The sequence below is a fragment of the Puma concolor genome, chromosome D2 (assembly GCF_028749965.1).
Source record: "Puma concolor isolate L17-30 chromosome D2, mPumCon1.1.hap2, whole genome shotgun sequence".
Classification (NCBI taxonomy): Eukaryota; Metazoa; Chordata; class Mammalia; order Carnivora; family Felidae; genus Puma; species Puma concolor.
Genome location: NC_141677.1, coordinates 17597483 through 17612422, shown reverse-complemented (window position 1 = coordinate 17612422; position 14940 = coordinate 17597483). Strand labels below are relative to the sequence as shown.

General features: G+C 54.2%; 1 protein-coding gene across 2 annotated transcripts in view; it reads left to right on the top strand.

Annotated features, from left to right (window-relative positions):
• The first annotated feature begins 11585 nt into the window (after positions 1 to 11585).
• The window catches only part of CAPN9 (calpain 9), a 46106-nt gene continuing 42751 nt past the window's right edge, over positions 11586 to 14940 (top strand). For both annotated transcript variants that reach the window (XM_086679698.1, XM_086679697.1), the window contains exon 1: positions 11586 to 11798. In XM_086679698.1, the coding sequence (XP_086535824.1) occupies positions 11586 to 11798 (213 nt within the window). The remainder of the gene's footprint in view (positions 11799 to 14940) is intronic.

The following is a 14940-nucleotide window of genomic DNA, read 5'->3' as shown; positions in this document are numbered from 1 at the left end:
GCTTTACGTATGATGAGCTCGCTGAGCATTGATTTTGTTTCTTGCAATATCTCCAACACCTAGAACAGTGTCTGGCCACAGGGAGGTCTTAAAAATCGGTGTGCTCACCAAGGGGGATCAGCCCTGGCTTTCTCGGTGGACAGAATGAGCACAAGGAATGCAGAGAGGTGCCTAAAACCAACCCGGGGCGTGGGTGGGCTCAAACAAATAGTTGGCCTATTAAAATTCAGCCCTTTTTTGTGAAAATTCCTTCTGATTGAAATGACAGGATATTTCTGTCGGCTCCTAAACCCAGGTCGTTACTAGTTGTTTCCAGGCACACTTTTACACGTTCACCTAATTTAGTTTAGTTTAGTTTTTAAAGTTTATTTTGAGAGAGAGAGCGAGAGCACGCCTGGGGCAGAGAGAGAGGGAGAGAGAGAATCCCAAGCAGGCCCTGCACTGTCAGCACAGAGCCCGAGGTGGGGCTGGAACTCGCAAACCGTGAGATCATGCCCTGAACCGAAACCAAGAGTCAGATCCTTAACCTACTGAGCCACCCAGGCGCCCTGTACGTGCTCACCCAGTTTAAAACAGACAAAAGATCTAAAGGCTAAAGCTTGTGAAAGCAAGTACCTGTGAAAAAATACCATCAGGAAACCCCACGAGCCCCTTTGGTCATAAGGCTGTTGTTCTTACCAGGAGATTTGTTTGCACCCGCACCCCCAAAAAGCTGTCTCATTTGCGACAAGGTAATAAACCCGGTCATGCCAAAATGGCACCTCTACTATTCTGTGAAAATAGGAAGCATTTGAAAGGACCGACTTCTCCTCTGGAAAACGTGGCAACGAGGCCAGACGGGGTGAACTCTTCTGATCACGTGGATTTCCACAACTGCGTCACCCCAGGCTCTGCCCGCTTGTGACATCTGGTTTGGTGGGGCCACTGGAGGGCCACTATGATGAGGACTGGAGTCTTCATCTTGGCTGGCCTCCCACTGGGTCACCCCCGTGGCCTGTCTTCTACCTTGTCTATCTGGAGTCCACCTTCTGAAGACTTATTCTACCAGACATTCAGGGACACCACCCTCCCCCTCGAGGTGAGAGACAGGGCTCGGGCAGCAGCCTGGGATCCACTTCTATGGAGCTGAACTCAAATCCGTCGAAGCTTCTCATCCCGTCTCTTACACACGCGGCACACGTTTTTTCTATTTCTCTCGTACGGATGCTCCTTTGTCGTCGTATGGATGACCCCTGGTGGGGTCACAGGCACACACTGGACTTTGTGTATGAGTGTGTTTGCATTATGTTTGTTTCATTTATATTCCCTGTGCTTGGTTCACAACAGCCAGCAGGCGAAAGCGATCCAGGTCTCCACCGATGGGTGAACGGATAGGCAAAGCGGGATGTATGCGCAACGGAAGATTGCTTGCTTTCAGAAAGGAGGGAAATTCTGATATAGGCTACGCATGGATGGACCTTGAAGACATCGTGCTGAGTGAAATACTGTCATTCACCAAAGGGCGAATACAGTGTGATTCCACTTATACGAGGTCAAGTTCGCAGTAACAGAAAGCGGGATGGTGGTTGCCGGGGCCTGGGGGAGGGGGAATGGGGAGCTGTTGTTTCATGGGCACAGAGTGTCAGTTTGGGACGATGAAAAAGCTCTGGAGGTGGATGGGGGTGATGGCCAACACGGCATTTTGGATGTACTTTAGTTTGTTTATTTTTGAGATAGAGAGACAGAGAGAGCAAGCAGGGTAGGGGCAGAGAGAGAGAGAGAGAGAGAGAGAGAGAGAGAGAGAGAGAATCCCAAGCAGGCTCCGCACTGCCGGCATAGCCCGAGTGGGGCTCAAACTCACCAGCCACGAGATCACGACCCTCTGAGCTAAAACCAAGAGTCGGAAGCTTAACCAGCTGAGCCCCGCAGGCGCCCCCTGGTGAATGTACTTTAAAGCCACTGAACTGTACGCTCAAAAATGGTTAAGACGGTAACTTTTATGTTACATGTATTTTACCACAAAAAGTCTCCGGTGAAGAATGTAACTCGTACATTCTATAAACAATCAGCTAGGCTGTTTCTCCTTCGTAGAGCAGACCAAGGCGTCATTGCTTACCTCTAACTAAATGATTTCTAAGCCGTGTTTACTATTTTTAGCTTTTTATTTTAAGATCATTGTCAAAATTCATCGACGGTCCTTTTGAAAACCTCAGTACAGAGGTTACATGAGGGGAAGTGCCACCCTTGTCCCGCTCAGCCCCTCCCCAGGCCCTGCCCCACTATCGGAGGCCCGAACCCCTTTGAGCAGTTGGGTCTTGGGCTGGCTGATCCGGTTGTCCCTCTAGATGGACTTTCCAGCCTTCACCGCCCTGCTCTGTCCCCCGGGAGGCTGATCTACATGGATGGTGTCACAGGGCTCCCTTGGCCAGGCTTCCAGTTGGTCGTTGCCAGCGGGGGAGATGATCATTATTTATCCTGCCCACCACCCCTGCAGCCCCTGATTTCTATAGGAGTCCCTCCGGGGAGTGCACCTTCTTCTATCAGCTCCTGCCCACCCCCCCATCCTGGAACTACCCCCCTACCAACCCCCCCCAGATGTGGAGGTTCCAAAGGTGCTCCCGATGCTCCAAGGTTGAGCCCCAGCTCAACCTATTGTGTTTTCCCTGCCCACATCTTGGTAAATAGTTCATTGATTAAACTCTTCTCAGTTGCCCCATTGGGTATATTGCCTATTTCTTCCCAGGACCCTGACTTTACCATTTAAAAGAGAAATGCCACGGGGCATCTGAGTGGCTCAAGTCAGTTGAGCATCCCACTTCGGGTCAGGTCATGATCTCACGGTTCGTGGGTTCGAGCCCCACGTCGGGCTCTGTGCTGACAGCTCAGAGCCTGGAGCCTGCTTCGGATTCTGTGTCTCCCTCTCTCTCTGCCCCCTCCCCTGCTCGTGCTCTGTCTCTCTCAAAACTAAATAAACATTAAAAAAAATAAAAATAAAAATGAAATAAAAATGCCTCATGTACATGTAGGGGAGTTTGGAAAAGGGTATCAAAACTCAAAGAAAGACAATACCCTAAATCCAAAGGTTTTGCGTATCTTTCATCTATTGATGCAGCTGAGAAAACATGTGTGGTTAGTAATACTCAGCCCCTAAAATAGTTTTCTGCCTCCGAACTCTGAAACAGATTCTTTATATGTAAAGGTTTAACGCAAAGTTGTTTTTTTTTTTTTTAACTTGATTGATTTCTCATTGTTTTGGTCTCGATCAGAAAAATTATTTCAAACATTTCTGTTTCCCCAGGATTTTCACCACATCTGGAGCATGAACACTGGTCCAAAATACAAACAGGGGCTGAGCAAGGAGGGAGTATGTTACTCGCGTATTCAGGGTTTAATTAAATGTTTTCTCTGCTCCAGATTTATTTTTCCTAAGTCAGCCACATGCCTCTACACTATCTAATGGGATTCTGAGAGCAGTACTTTGGGGCCAAATTGCAAACTCTGGAAGCTCTATTTCCTGATGGGGCCGCAAGTTTCGCCCTGGACCGAACCAAAAATGTCCCTGGAGACTGCAGTGTGCTCCAGTCTCTTTTCGGCACCCGGACCCCTGTGGTCCTTTGGTAGCATCTGGAAGGGTCTTTAGTTGGAAACTCTGCCCTCCTTAGGCTAACGGGCAGTCATCTGAAGCCTGAATCCAAAGCACAGGGGTGTGAACGGTGGGGACAGCTGGGTCCCATTCACCCCGGCTTCCAACCCTGCTTCGAGAATGTTCCTGTTCCCTGCTCTTGGATCTACCCCACCTCCTGCTCACCTCTGTGTTCCGTTCTTAGTTTTGCCAGCCATTGTCCATTTTCTGGGCTTCCTGAGCTCTTCTGGTAAACACTTTTCTGCCTGATTTACATGCATTGATCTGCATAACTTGAAGGAGAACGTACAGGACTGCGTGCAGGGGATGGCCAGGAATCCTATGTGCTGGTTATTGCTTGTACCGCTTTTACTGTTGTTATTAAAACCTAAATCACATTTGCAGCACATAACTTTATAAAACAATATCAGGGGCAAAATGAAGCACAGAAGTCACACACACCTTTCACAAATGGCTTCAGTGAGATATAATTCACCCATTACACAATTCACCTACTTCAAGGACACAATTCAACAATGTTTATTAGGTATGTGCAACCATCACCACAGCCAGTTTCAGCACATTCTCATCACAGCAGAGAAACCCCGGATCCTATAGTTATCACCCCCACCCCCTGCTCTCCCCTAGCCCCGGGCACCCGCTAACCTATTTGCTGTCTCTACAGATTTTCCTATTCTGGTCATCCACGTGAACGGAATCCTAGAATATCTTGGTCCACTTGGGCTGGTAACAAAAATGCCACAGACTGTGTGGCTTGAACAGCAAACGTTTATTTGTCACAGATCTGGAAACTGAGAACGTCCCAAGTTCAAAGCACCGCCAGATCGGGTGTCTGATGAGAACCCATTTCTTGGTTCGCAGATGACCGTCTTTTCACTGCGTCCCCAATGGTAAAGGGGACGAAGGAGCTTTCTGGAACCTCTTGCAGAGGGCAGTGATCCCATTCATGAGGGTTCCACCCTCATGACCTAACCACCCCCAAAGGCTCCACCACCAAATACCATCGCATCAGGGGTTAGGTTTCAACACATGAATTTGGCAGTGGGGGGCGGGGGACACGCAGACGTTCGGTCTATAGTATATAATATGTGGATTTTTGTGACTGGCTTCTTTCAGTTGGCACAACATTTCCACGGTTTCTGCAGTTGAGCATGAAGTGTCCTCACTTCATTCTTTCTTATGACCTGCTCATATTCTACTGTGTGGCTACACCACATTTTGTTTATCCATTGAGCAGTCGATATGGATTATTTCTACCTTTGGGCTACTGTGAATAATATGGCTATACCCACTCATGAACAAGGTTTCGTGTGGACATATATTTTCACTTTTGGGTGGGAGGGGAAGATGCCTAGGCGTGGGGTGGCTAGGTCCCACGGTAACTGTGTTTAATCATTTGTGGAACTGCTGGACCATTTTCCGAAGTTTTACGTCCCCAGAAGGTCATGCATTTTTTAATTACCTAAGTTAAGCAGGAACCTCTATTTATAAATCAGACATCGTAATCGAACTTGTTACTGTAGTAGCTCCTACCACAGTACTCTGGTGACAAGAGCCCCATCAAAAAGAAGCGATTATTATATTCTTTTATGTCCTTATAGCTAGGACTGACAGTCAGCGACTTTATAAATTATCTTTCCATGGGAGCCTGAGCTAATAATAAATCCCCTTTGCAAGTTGGAGCACAAGGATTGCTCTGAGATTTTATGAAGGCCATTAGCTCAGAGGAGACAAATAGTTCTTCTCCTGAGCCATTCATCCTGCGCAAACGTAGCATGTGTTTGCTGCCTAATGGCGCCTTTCCCAACGTGGGAGAACACAACTTACGAGAATCTGAACACGATTTGTCAAAAGACGAAACGAAAAGTGACGAAAGATGAGACGCAGGAAGATAAACCTCTACCACGGAAAGAGACGGGAATTAAATCAAATCCGTGCCAATTACTCAAGATGCAGCTGGGTGTGTAAGAGAGAGCGCAAAGGGTGGTCTTTTCAATTAAATTAATTATTTTAATAAACGCGGCAGCATCGTGGAAAATGTGCAAAATGCCTACGATGAGAGGATTTTTCTTTTTTTTATTCCTTCCCTTTCAGCTACAGAAAAGCTACACAAGCTTTGACCTCTGGTAGCAAAGAACCTTGTTTGTCAGCAGTAATTCACAAGAATGATGCTCTGGTCACTATGCTCGTGCTTCTCTCGAGCCATGATTTCATCAGTGTTCCCTGTAAAACAATAAATGCCCAATCAGATGATATCGTTGATAATAAGAAGATAGATGTGAGGCGAAAGTATCTTTTTGGTTCTGATTATCGTTTTGTGTTACTGAATCTCAGAAATCACGACAGCAGTAGACGTGGATGCCACATTGGAGATGAGTGGTCTTTAACTCCAGGGAAACAAGCTCATTGGGGAATCCGGTGACAACTGTGGATTTTCTACCTAGAAAAATGAGCAGGGACCATAGATTATTTCGGGGTTTCTGGTTTGGCGTCCCTGGGCCAGCCTAGCCGGCAGGGTTGCGAATGACAACCAGAGAATCTTAGCTGTAGATTCTCACACAACAGATGTCTTTGGACTCTGCTGACTGGGCAGAAAAAAGTCCCAGGTGACAGAAACCTGTAGGACAGGCACGAAAATCGCCTCCGGTGACTGTCCTTCCTCCTTCACGATGGGAGATGCTTTAGGACATTCCCGACTCCGCATTATTCATGCCCAGAGCCATGTGACTTGTTCTCAAAGTCCCCTGGGGCTTCGGGCCTCCCTTATTCCAATCTCCCTAAAAGTGAGCTCAAAATAAAATCAAGGTTCATGATGTCTGATGTTCCAGTAAATCCAAGGGCTCCTCAAAGCTAAGCTGGACGCATCCCAGGACCCTGGGACAGGCTGTGTAAGTACTTGTGAGGCGTCCTGGATTGGGGACGATCGAGGACAGTTGAGTGTTCTGCCTGGATGTTCTGGGATAATTCCTCTGGTGCATCAGAGGGTGCCCGATGTGGTGCTTGGACTTAGGATAGAAGGATCCTTCAGATCCTTGCAGAGCAAATCCCCCATAGTATCTCTGGAAACGAGGGAAGGAATCTTCCAGACTCACCCCAATCCATGTTTCCGTTGGGTGATCCAGCGGAGAATCGGGGCGGGGGCGGGGATTAACATCTGAGATAAGGGATCTTACGCAGCGGAATTAGGGTCAGGACAATTTGCACCCTCACAGAGCCAAGGGGATCAATGCCACAGGGGAGAGTTTCTCTAGCTCTGGTGTTCTGCTTTCTCATCCAGGCCAGGAAGCCCCAGCGACGGTGGTGACTGCCCTGAGGACCCCAGCCGTCCTGGGTCGACCTGTGGAGACCTTGTACAACCCTCAGCAGAGCCCTCCTCAAAACGAACTGAACTGACCTTTCTCATCAGATCTGCAGACTGGGAGCTCAGACCAAATTTATTTATTTATTTATTTATTTATTTATTTATTATTTATTTAATGTTTATTTATTTTTGAGAGAGAGAGAGTGAGCAGGGGAGGGGCAGAGAGACAGGGAGACACAGAATCCGAAGCAGGCTCCAGGCTCCGAGCTGTCGGCACCACAGCCCGCTGCGGGGCTCGAACTCACGTGAGATCATGACCTGAGCTGAAGTCGGACGCTTAACCGACTGAGCCACCCAGGCTCCCCAGACCAAATTTATCTGATTTAGAAAATGATGCGTAACAGGGGTTTTTCAAAATTATTTATTTACTTGTTTTTTTTCTTTAGCTAAAGAAAGCGCGTGAGTCAGGGGGCGGGGCAGAGGACGAGAGAGACGCGGGGCCCGATCCCAGGCGCCTTGGGATTGTGACCTGAGCCAAAATCAAGAGTCCGATGCTCAACCCACTAAGCCACCCAGGCGCCCCCAGGGATCTTTCTTCAACGCTAAATCCCAAACCAGTGGGTGTTTACCCCCCCCCAGTCATGCTGAGCTCCTGGCTACCTCGGGATGACGGCCCCCATATTTATTGTTTCCTGGGAGGTGTATCAGTTAGCTTTCGCTGCATAACAATCCACCTCCAGCTGAAGGGCTTTAAACAGCACATTGTCCTTCATGAGTCTGTGGTTGGTGTTTCACATCGGGCTCAGCCGGGCTTCCTGTTCTGGGCGGGCTCTGCTATCTCCACCCGAGCTGGCTCGGAAGGGCACGACAGAGCTGGGATGGCTCTGGACAGCCGAGATGGCTGGACCCTCTCTCCCTGCGGCCCCTCGCGCGGCAGCACGCTGGCCAGGGCTTGTGGACACTGTGCCACAAGGGTCCTCAGGACCGGGCAGAAGTCCCAGGGTGTCCAGGGGCCCGGGGACTCACACGTCAGTGCATCTGCAACCGTGTCCCGGTGCAGACTAGCTTGCAGGCCGGGCCCAGACTCAGGGTGGGAACACAGACCCTCCTCTTACCAGAGCGGCTGCAAAACCTCCGTGGCCACACTGACAATCACCTGACAAGGACAGGAGCCAGCCAAGGGCCCAGCCCTGAGCTCCCAGACAGAGACTGTAAGTCCACAGTGAGGAAACAGTCTGAAGCTAAGCACATTTAGTTGAGAAAGCATTTTCTCTAAACTTCCCGAGCTACCTTACATACCTAGAGCCAAACCTGCATATTAAGGTCATCGAACCCCCTCTCTAAGTCAAAAAGTCCAAGAGAAGGAGTGTAAGGGCATAAGAAAAGTTCCCACAGGGCACGGAGAGGAAGTGGGAGATGTTCCTGGTAATGGGGTGGGGTGGGGGGGGGGAGCGGTGGGGAGAAGTCAAAGGTGAGAATGAGTTCCCCGTCTGAAGTCATTGCTTCCACCCACCCAACACTCCTCTCGGTTCAGCCTGCAGACGGAGCGCAGTAGAAAACCCCAAACGTTTGTAGGGGACTCTGCAAACAGTGCTCTCTGTGCCGGGTGCCGTTTGCATCGGTGGGAGCAGACATCGGCCCCAGGATTCCTAGTTGCAAGCCACAGTGGCAAAAGTGGGGCTCCCGGTGGGCTCGGACGGTTAAGCATCCGACTTCGGCTCAGGTCATGATCTCGCGGTCCGGGAGTTCGAGCCCCGCCTCGGGCGCTGTGCCGACGGCCCGGCGCCTGGAGCCTGCGTGGGACTCTGTACCTCCCTCTCTCTCTGTCTGTCTCCTGCTGATGCTCTGTCTCTTTCTCTCAAAAATAAATAAACATTTTTAAAAAGTTTTTAAAGAAAAAAAAAAACAAAAAACAAAAGAACGTTGGTTAAAGGGTACAGGGAAGCCAGAGGCCCAGAACAAAGCCGGATGCGATGGCCAGCGCCGTCATGAGGCTTCTTTATAGAAATGTCACTGGCCGGCAGAGACCTGGTGTCGCAGGCCGACACGCTGGAGGCTGACACAGGATACCGAAAGCTTGCCGCACACAGGCCATCAGGCCCAGAATGCCTCCACCAGCGCCAACAACACACATAAAACAAATTCCTTCTCTCCTGCTTCTCCACCTGTCGCTCTGAATCAGTCTCTCCCGGGGTGGGGGGGGGGGTGCATCTGAGGTGTATCTGAGCTTGAGTTACGTCTGAGCTTGAGTTACGTAGCCTTGGGCAGCGAGGAAGACCTGGGGATCAGGTCCAGGAAATGGGGTTTCTAACAGAGGAAACTCTCTAGTTGCCAGAAGGGGGTTCGAATGACGCTGGACAGCCCGGCCGTGACCGTTTCCACGGCTGAGAAGGAAGGGTCACCTTTGCCACCGAGGCGTTGCCCTGACCAGGGGTGGAGGCAGCAGAGCCGAGAGACCAGCCAGGGTTCGAGCCCCGCAGACGGTTCCGTGCTGACACCGTGGAACCTGCTAGTCTCTAAAGTCAACAGCGTGGCGGTGAAATGAATAAGCGGGCACCGTCTTTCCCTTTGCATGGGTGTGGGTCTATCTGCTGGAGAAGTTGCTAGGAGGAAATGGCTGGCTCAGGGGGTCTGGGCGTTTGTAATTTTTTTTTAAATTTTTTAAATCTTTATTTATTTTCGAGAGAGAGAGAGAGAGAGACAGAGCACGAGCTGGGGGGTGGGGGCAGAGAGAGAGAGGGAGACACAACCTGAACGGGGCTCCAGGCTCAGAGCTGTCAGCACAGAGCCCGACGCGGGGCTCGAACTCGGGAACCGGGAGATCATGACGTGAGCGGAAGTCGGTCGCTCAACCGACTGAGCCACCCAGGCGCCCCCTTTGATGGAGTTTAATAAGCCACGGTCCAAAGTGCTTATAACAGTTTACACCCTGCACTCCCACCAGCAACGAGGAGGGCATTTATTCTCCCATCATATCCAAAGTTTTGAACGTCTAGGTCTACCCCTCATCCGTTTTTGTACTCGGGTCGGGGTCCCAGCACCCCACGAGGAAGGCCTGACATTACTAACCCTCCGAAAAGAACCTGTCCCTTCCCACCAGTCTCTCCCACCGCCCCTGGCTGGCGCAAGCCACGCCCCTCCCACCTGCACACCCGGCATGCGCCCCGGCTCACCTGCCTTCTGGTGTCTTCCTCCACCCCTCCCCACCCAGCAGGTGGCCAGCCCTGAACGGCACCCATCGCCTGCTGAGCCAGGCGCGGAAAACAGGACAACCCCCGGTACAGGATCAAATTTGTTTTGTGTACTTGTGACCCGTTTGCCCTGCGGTAATGTCCGAGCCCACTGGAGTCCGAGGACCAAGTGGCTGCACCCGGGTGACGGTTCAGACCATTGGTTCTTGAGTTTTGCCCAGAGGCGTCACAGACACCACCCCCCCCCCCCCCCGCCCCCGAGATAGATCCTTGCATCCCTCTGTCCCACTCACGAACACCCGGGCTTGCTCTGGAGAAAGAGCAAAACGTATTCGTTGCAGGCCAAGTGTGCGGAGGGAGGGACTGGAAGGCCCCCCGAGGCCCCGCTAAGGATCAATTAATTTAGAATTCACTTCAGCAGATTGTTCTGCCAAGGGGAAGGAAATACAGCTAAAATGACGAATGGGCCCTGTGAGGCCTACGGGGCTCAGAGCCACCCGTGTCTCTGGGCTGGAGACCAGCAGACAGAACTTATTCCAAGAAACGTACAAAACAAAACAAAATAAAACAAAACAAAACCCAAAAGCACAAAACTGGTTCTTTCAGTCCACGGGAGAGATCCAGGCAGAAAGACCCCTGTCCAGAGACCCACGTAATGGGAATGGAATAAGGACCCAAATTCCTGGCGCGTGGGGAAGGCCCCACATTAAATGGTGTGGTCGGTGTTGAATTTCACTTCCCCTGGGGCATTTGAAGGGGAAATTCTCAGAAACCTGGGCTGGTGATCATTTCCTTGACGGAGGTGCCACCAGAAATGGATGACCCTCATACTGTCAACACCTGTCTGCCTGGCTGTTGTCCTGACTCCGAGAAAACAGGCACGGACTGTCCAAGGTCACCCTAGACAAAACTGGAAGTTCAAGCCACGCGTCACAACTTTGAGGTCTACACATTCCCGGTACAGCAAGAGGGAGGGTCCACCCGACAGAAAGTGTGTGGAACTAAGCTGAAACTCCTGGGAACTGGGGGGTCCTGTAAAAACCCTCCTCCCAGGCTTTTAACGCAAGACCCTGTGACTCCAACGCTGATCGTGACTATATCGAGAATCGCAGAGAAATCCTTGTAAAGTGTTTAGAAGACCAGGGGCTTCACGCAGCGGCCCCCTTGCCCTCTCTCCCCATAACGCAATCCTCTCTCTCCCACGGGGTCTCCCCGGTGCATTCAGCAGAATCGGCCAGGCTCACTGCTCCCCCTGGGTCTGCAGGCGCCCTGGGAGGGAGGGCAGAGAGCCCTCTCCACAGTTTGCCATCAGGGCGTGCCTCCTTTCCGTCGTGACGGGGAGGTTCCCAGGCAAACAGGTGGAGGCCAAGGGCCACTCAGCCCAGGTGCCCCCGAGCTGGCTCCTTCCTGGCTGACACAGTCGCCTTGCTTCTTCCCACCTATCGGGAGCCCACCCGCCAGGGGAGCAGCCATGCCCTACCTCTATCGGGCCCCAGGGCCCCAGAAGCACCCGGTTCCCAAGGACGCCCGCGCCACCCACTCCTCGGGCCAGAGCTTCGAGCAGCTGAGGCAGGAGTGTGTGCAGAAGGGCATCCTGTTTGAGGATGCAGACTTCCCAGCCGACAGCTCCTCGCTCTTCTACAGTGAGAGGCCCCAGATCCCCTTCGTGTGGAAACGGCCAGGGGTGAGTACAGCAGGAACGGGGGGTGCACGCGGGGGGGGGGCTCAGCAGCCCAGGAGAGGGGTTCCTGGGAGGGCGGGCTGCACACACACACACATCTGCCAGGCACATCGGCCGAGTCCACTGCTGAGATGCCGGGCGGTTTGCACGGGAAACGACACACAGGGGGCACATATGGGCAGGTCAGGGATGCTCCCGGGTGTCTGGCTACACCCCACCCCCAGCTCTCTGACTCCGACCCAGGGGAGCCCGGGACTGGGGCCCGGCTCCAGAGAGGGGCCTGTCAGTCGGCCGCAAGTGGGGATCAAAGCGTATCCAAGCCAAGCCTCCGGTGACACGTTCTCGCCGCATGGGCGCACGTGACGTGCCCGTAGCTTCTGGCCACAGCCGGGGTGCTCGGTGTGGATGGACAGTCGCTCAGCAAGCAAGTGCTCAGTAAGGGGATGCACGGGACGCTCGGAACACAGGGCTTCTCTCCCCGAACCACGCATCTGCCTTCCCGGAGGGGAGCCGGCGTCCGAGCTGCCCCACCCCCAACAGTCTGGAGGAGATGGTCCCCAGGGGCGCCAGCACGAGGAGTCAATATTTGCTGTGCTGGTTAGTCAGGCCTTGACCTCTGCCCGGGCGCTGCTGGCCATCATTCCCTCCAGGCAGGGACTGGCCTGGGAGCGGCTCCCGTGGGGACGGGTCGCCACGGCAGGGCGAGCACAGAAAGGGCTGGGCTGAGACTCTGGGTGGACCCCCCGCCCCCCCGCACAAAGAGTGCCCACAGGACATTTGTCAGTTTATCATGGGTGCCCTTGGGGCCAACACCTGTGGAAAGACGAGCAGGGGTGGGCGGAAGGAGCCCCGGGGGGCTGGGATAGGGCCCCATGAAGGCCTCGGCCAGCCGCACGGGGCGCTCTGGAGCTGGGATGGGCTCTCAGAGTCGCCTGGTGTGGGGGTGACAGGCCCACCTGGGTCTGTGCCCTTCACCGATGAGTCGCGGGATGCGGTACCCCTGAAAGCCATGACCTTGGAAGAGGCAGCTTTTTCAGCACCCCCAACCGGGGGAACAAGACCCTCCCGGCTGCTGGGGGGTCTTTTGTCTTCCACAGAAGCGGGGAGGGGGGGGTAATGACGCTGCTTCCCGTGCTGGGCTGTTGCAAGGATTCCTGTGCTAACGTGTAGGGCACGCAGAAAGGGGCCTGTAAATAAGTGTCACTGTGATTGCTGCCCTCTGTCACGGTACCCGGACACCATCACCTCCCGGGCCCGGGAGGCACCCTGCCCCCGCAGTCTGCCCCTCCACCCTCTGGCGTCACCTGTCATTCCGCTGCCCACAACCCCCCTTCTCTTGGCCAGAGCTGGACTTTCTCCAGCACGAAAGCTTGATGCGCACAGGCCAGGGCGGGGGACGCCTTTGTTCCCATTCCCGGAGGCGGGCCCCCCGCGGAGCAAGGGCCACCGGGACCCCCGAGGGATTCCAGAGTCCCAGAGCTCAGCTCTAGGAGCTAGTCGTCTTCGCTGCTGATCTCCCTTGGGATTGCCCCAAATGATGGGTGAGGCCGCCACCCACAGACCAGAGCCCCCGGCACACCCCAGCCCCTCTGCCCTCGGCCGAGGGCCCCAACAACGCCTTTATTTATCTTAACTCAGGTCGACTGGGTTGCTGTCCTTCCTGCGGACTCAATCTCAGGGTCTGTTCTGCCTTTCACTTCGCGTGCACCTGAGACAGACCTTCCCTTCTGTCCTCATTCCCAGAAACACACCTCTCCGCTTCCTCTCCGAGGGGTTTTGCAGACTTGTGTGAAATCGGGAGCAAGGGCCTGGGTCGGGGGTGAGGACTGATATTCCTCTTGCTGGACGGAGGTCCAGGGTCCCTGGCACAGGGCCGGGGGCCGGGGGGCAGCAGGGAAATGGCAGCAACGTCCCTCCAGAAGGCCTGTGTGGCTTGGGTGCCGTTTGCATTTCCACCCTGCACTTAGGTGGTGCCTGCTGGGGCCGCAAGTGCGGAGCTGCCCAGGGGGACCGCGGGGCGGGGTGCCCTCCCCAGCACCACCTTCTTGTCAAACACCGCTGTGCTTTGCAGGCCGGCATGGGCACAGCAGCGGCCGGAATCAGAGAAGCCAGAGGGCGGTCCGCAGCCAGCCTTGCCCTCCGGGGAGCCCAGGGCAAGGGTGCACTGAAGGGGATCACCTGGGGGCCCGCAGTGGAGGGGGGGGGGGTGACACGTTCTGCTTGGGGAGAAGGTGAGATCACCTCCAGGGGGCCGCCTGGAAAGGGCCGTGAGTGGGGTCTGAGTGGGGAAGGGCGGGTCTCGGGCACGGAGGGCCACGGTGCAGTCAACCAGGGGCCTGTCTTCCTGGGCCCCCGCAGCCCGACTTCCTTAGATCACAAGTGTCTCATCTGGCCTTTTTCTCCTCGATTCCCTGTCTGCCTGCGTCCATCTGCTTTCTTCTGTGATCCCCTCCCTCACTTCGCAGCCTAAACCCCGGGCCGCACCTCCTTGTAAAGATGCCCACACCCCTCTAGCTTGGGTACACTGTGGCATGGGGCCATGACTGCCCCGCCCAGGCGGCTCGCCCCTACCCCTGTGCGTCCAGAGGCCGCGGGCTGTCCTGAGACCCCCCCCCCCCAACCCCGTGTCCCCACGTACCTCCGCTGCCCTGGGGAGCACACCCCTGTCAATCATAGGGCCCGGCCTCTCCGAATTTGTTAGAACTGTGATTTTGCCCCCTTTTGAATTGATTACTTAGTGCAGAAAAGTCTATGCGTGGGGCTGAGCCCCTGATGATGTACCAAGTGAACGAAACAGGCCCCGAGCAAACATGCCTCGGGAATGAACCCCAGGCACACAGGCAGCGCACCCAGATACACACAGAGCCAGCACGCACCTGAGACGTGCGCACGGGCCATCTGTGCCCCACGCCTACACGGGTCGCACACGTTTCACACGCGTGAAACTCATATCCGTCAACACGTGCGGTCACGCGGCACATGGCATCGAACACTTGGCCGCGCAGCGCCCCTTCCTTGGGCATGCGCATCCTTGGAACCCCCAGGACGGCGCCCGTACCTGCCCCCCCTCCCCGTCCCCCCCCCCGCCCCCCCACCGCTCACGGGCACCCGGCAGGGACCGCTGTCCCGGCCACGCATCCGGGGA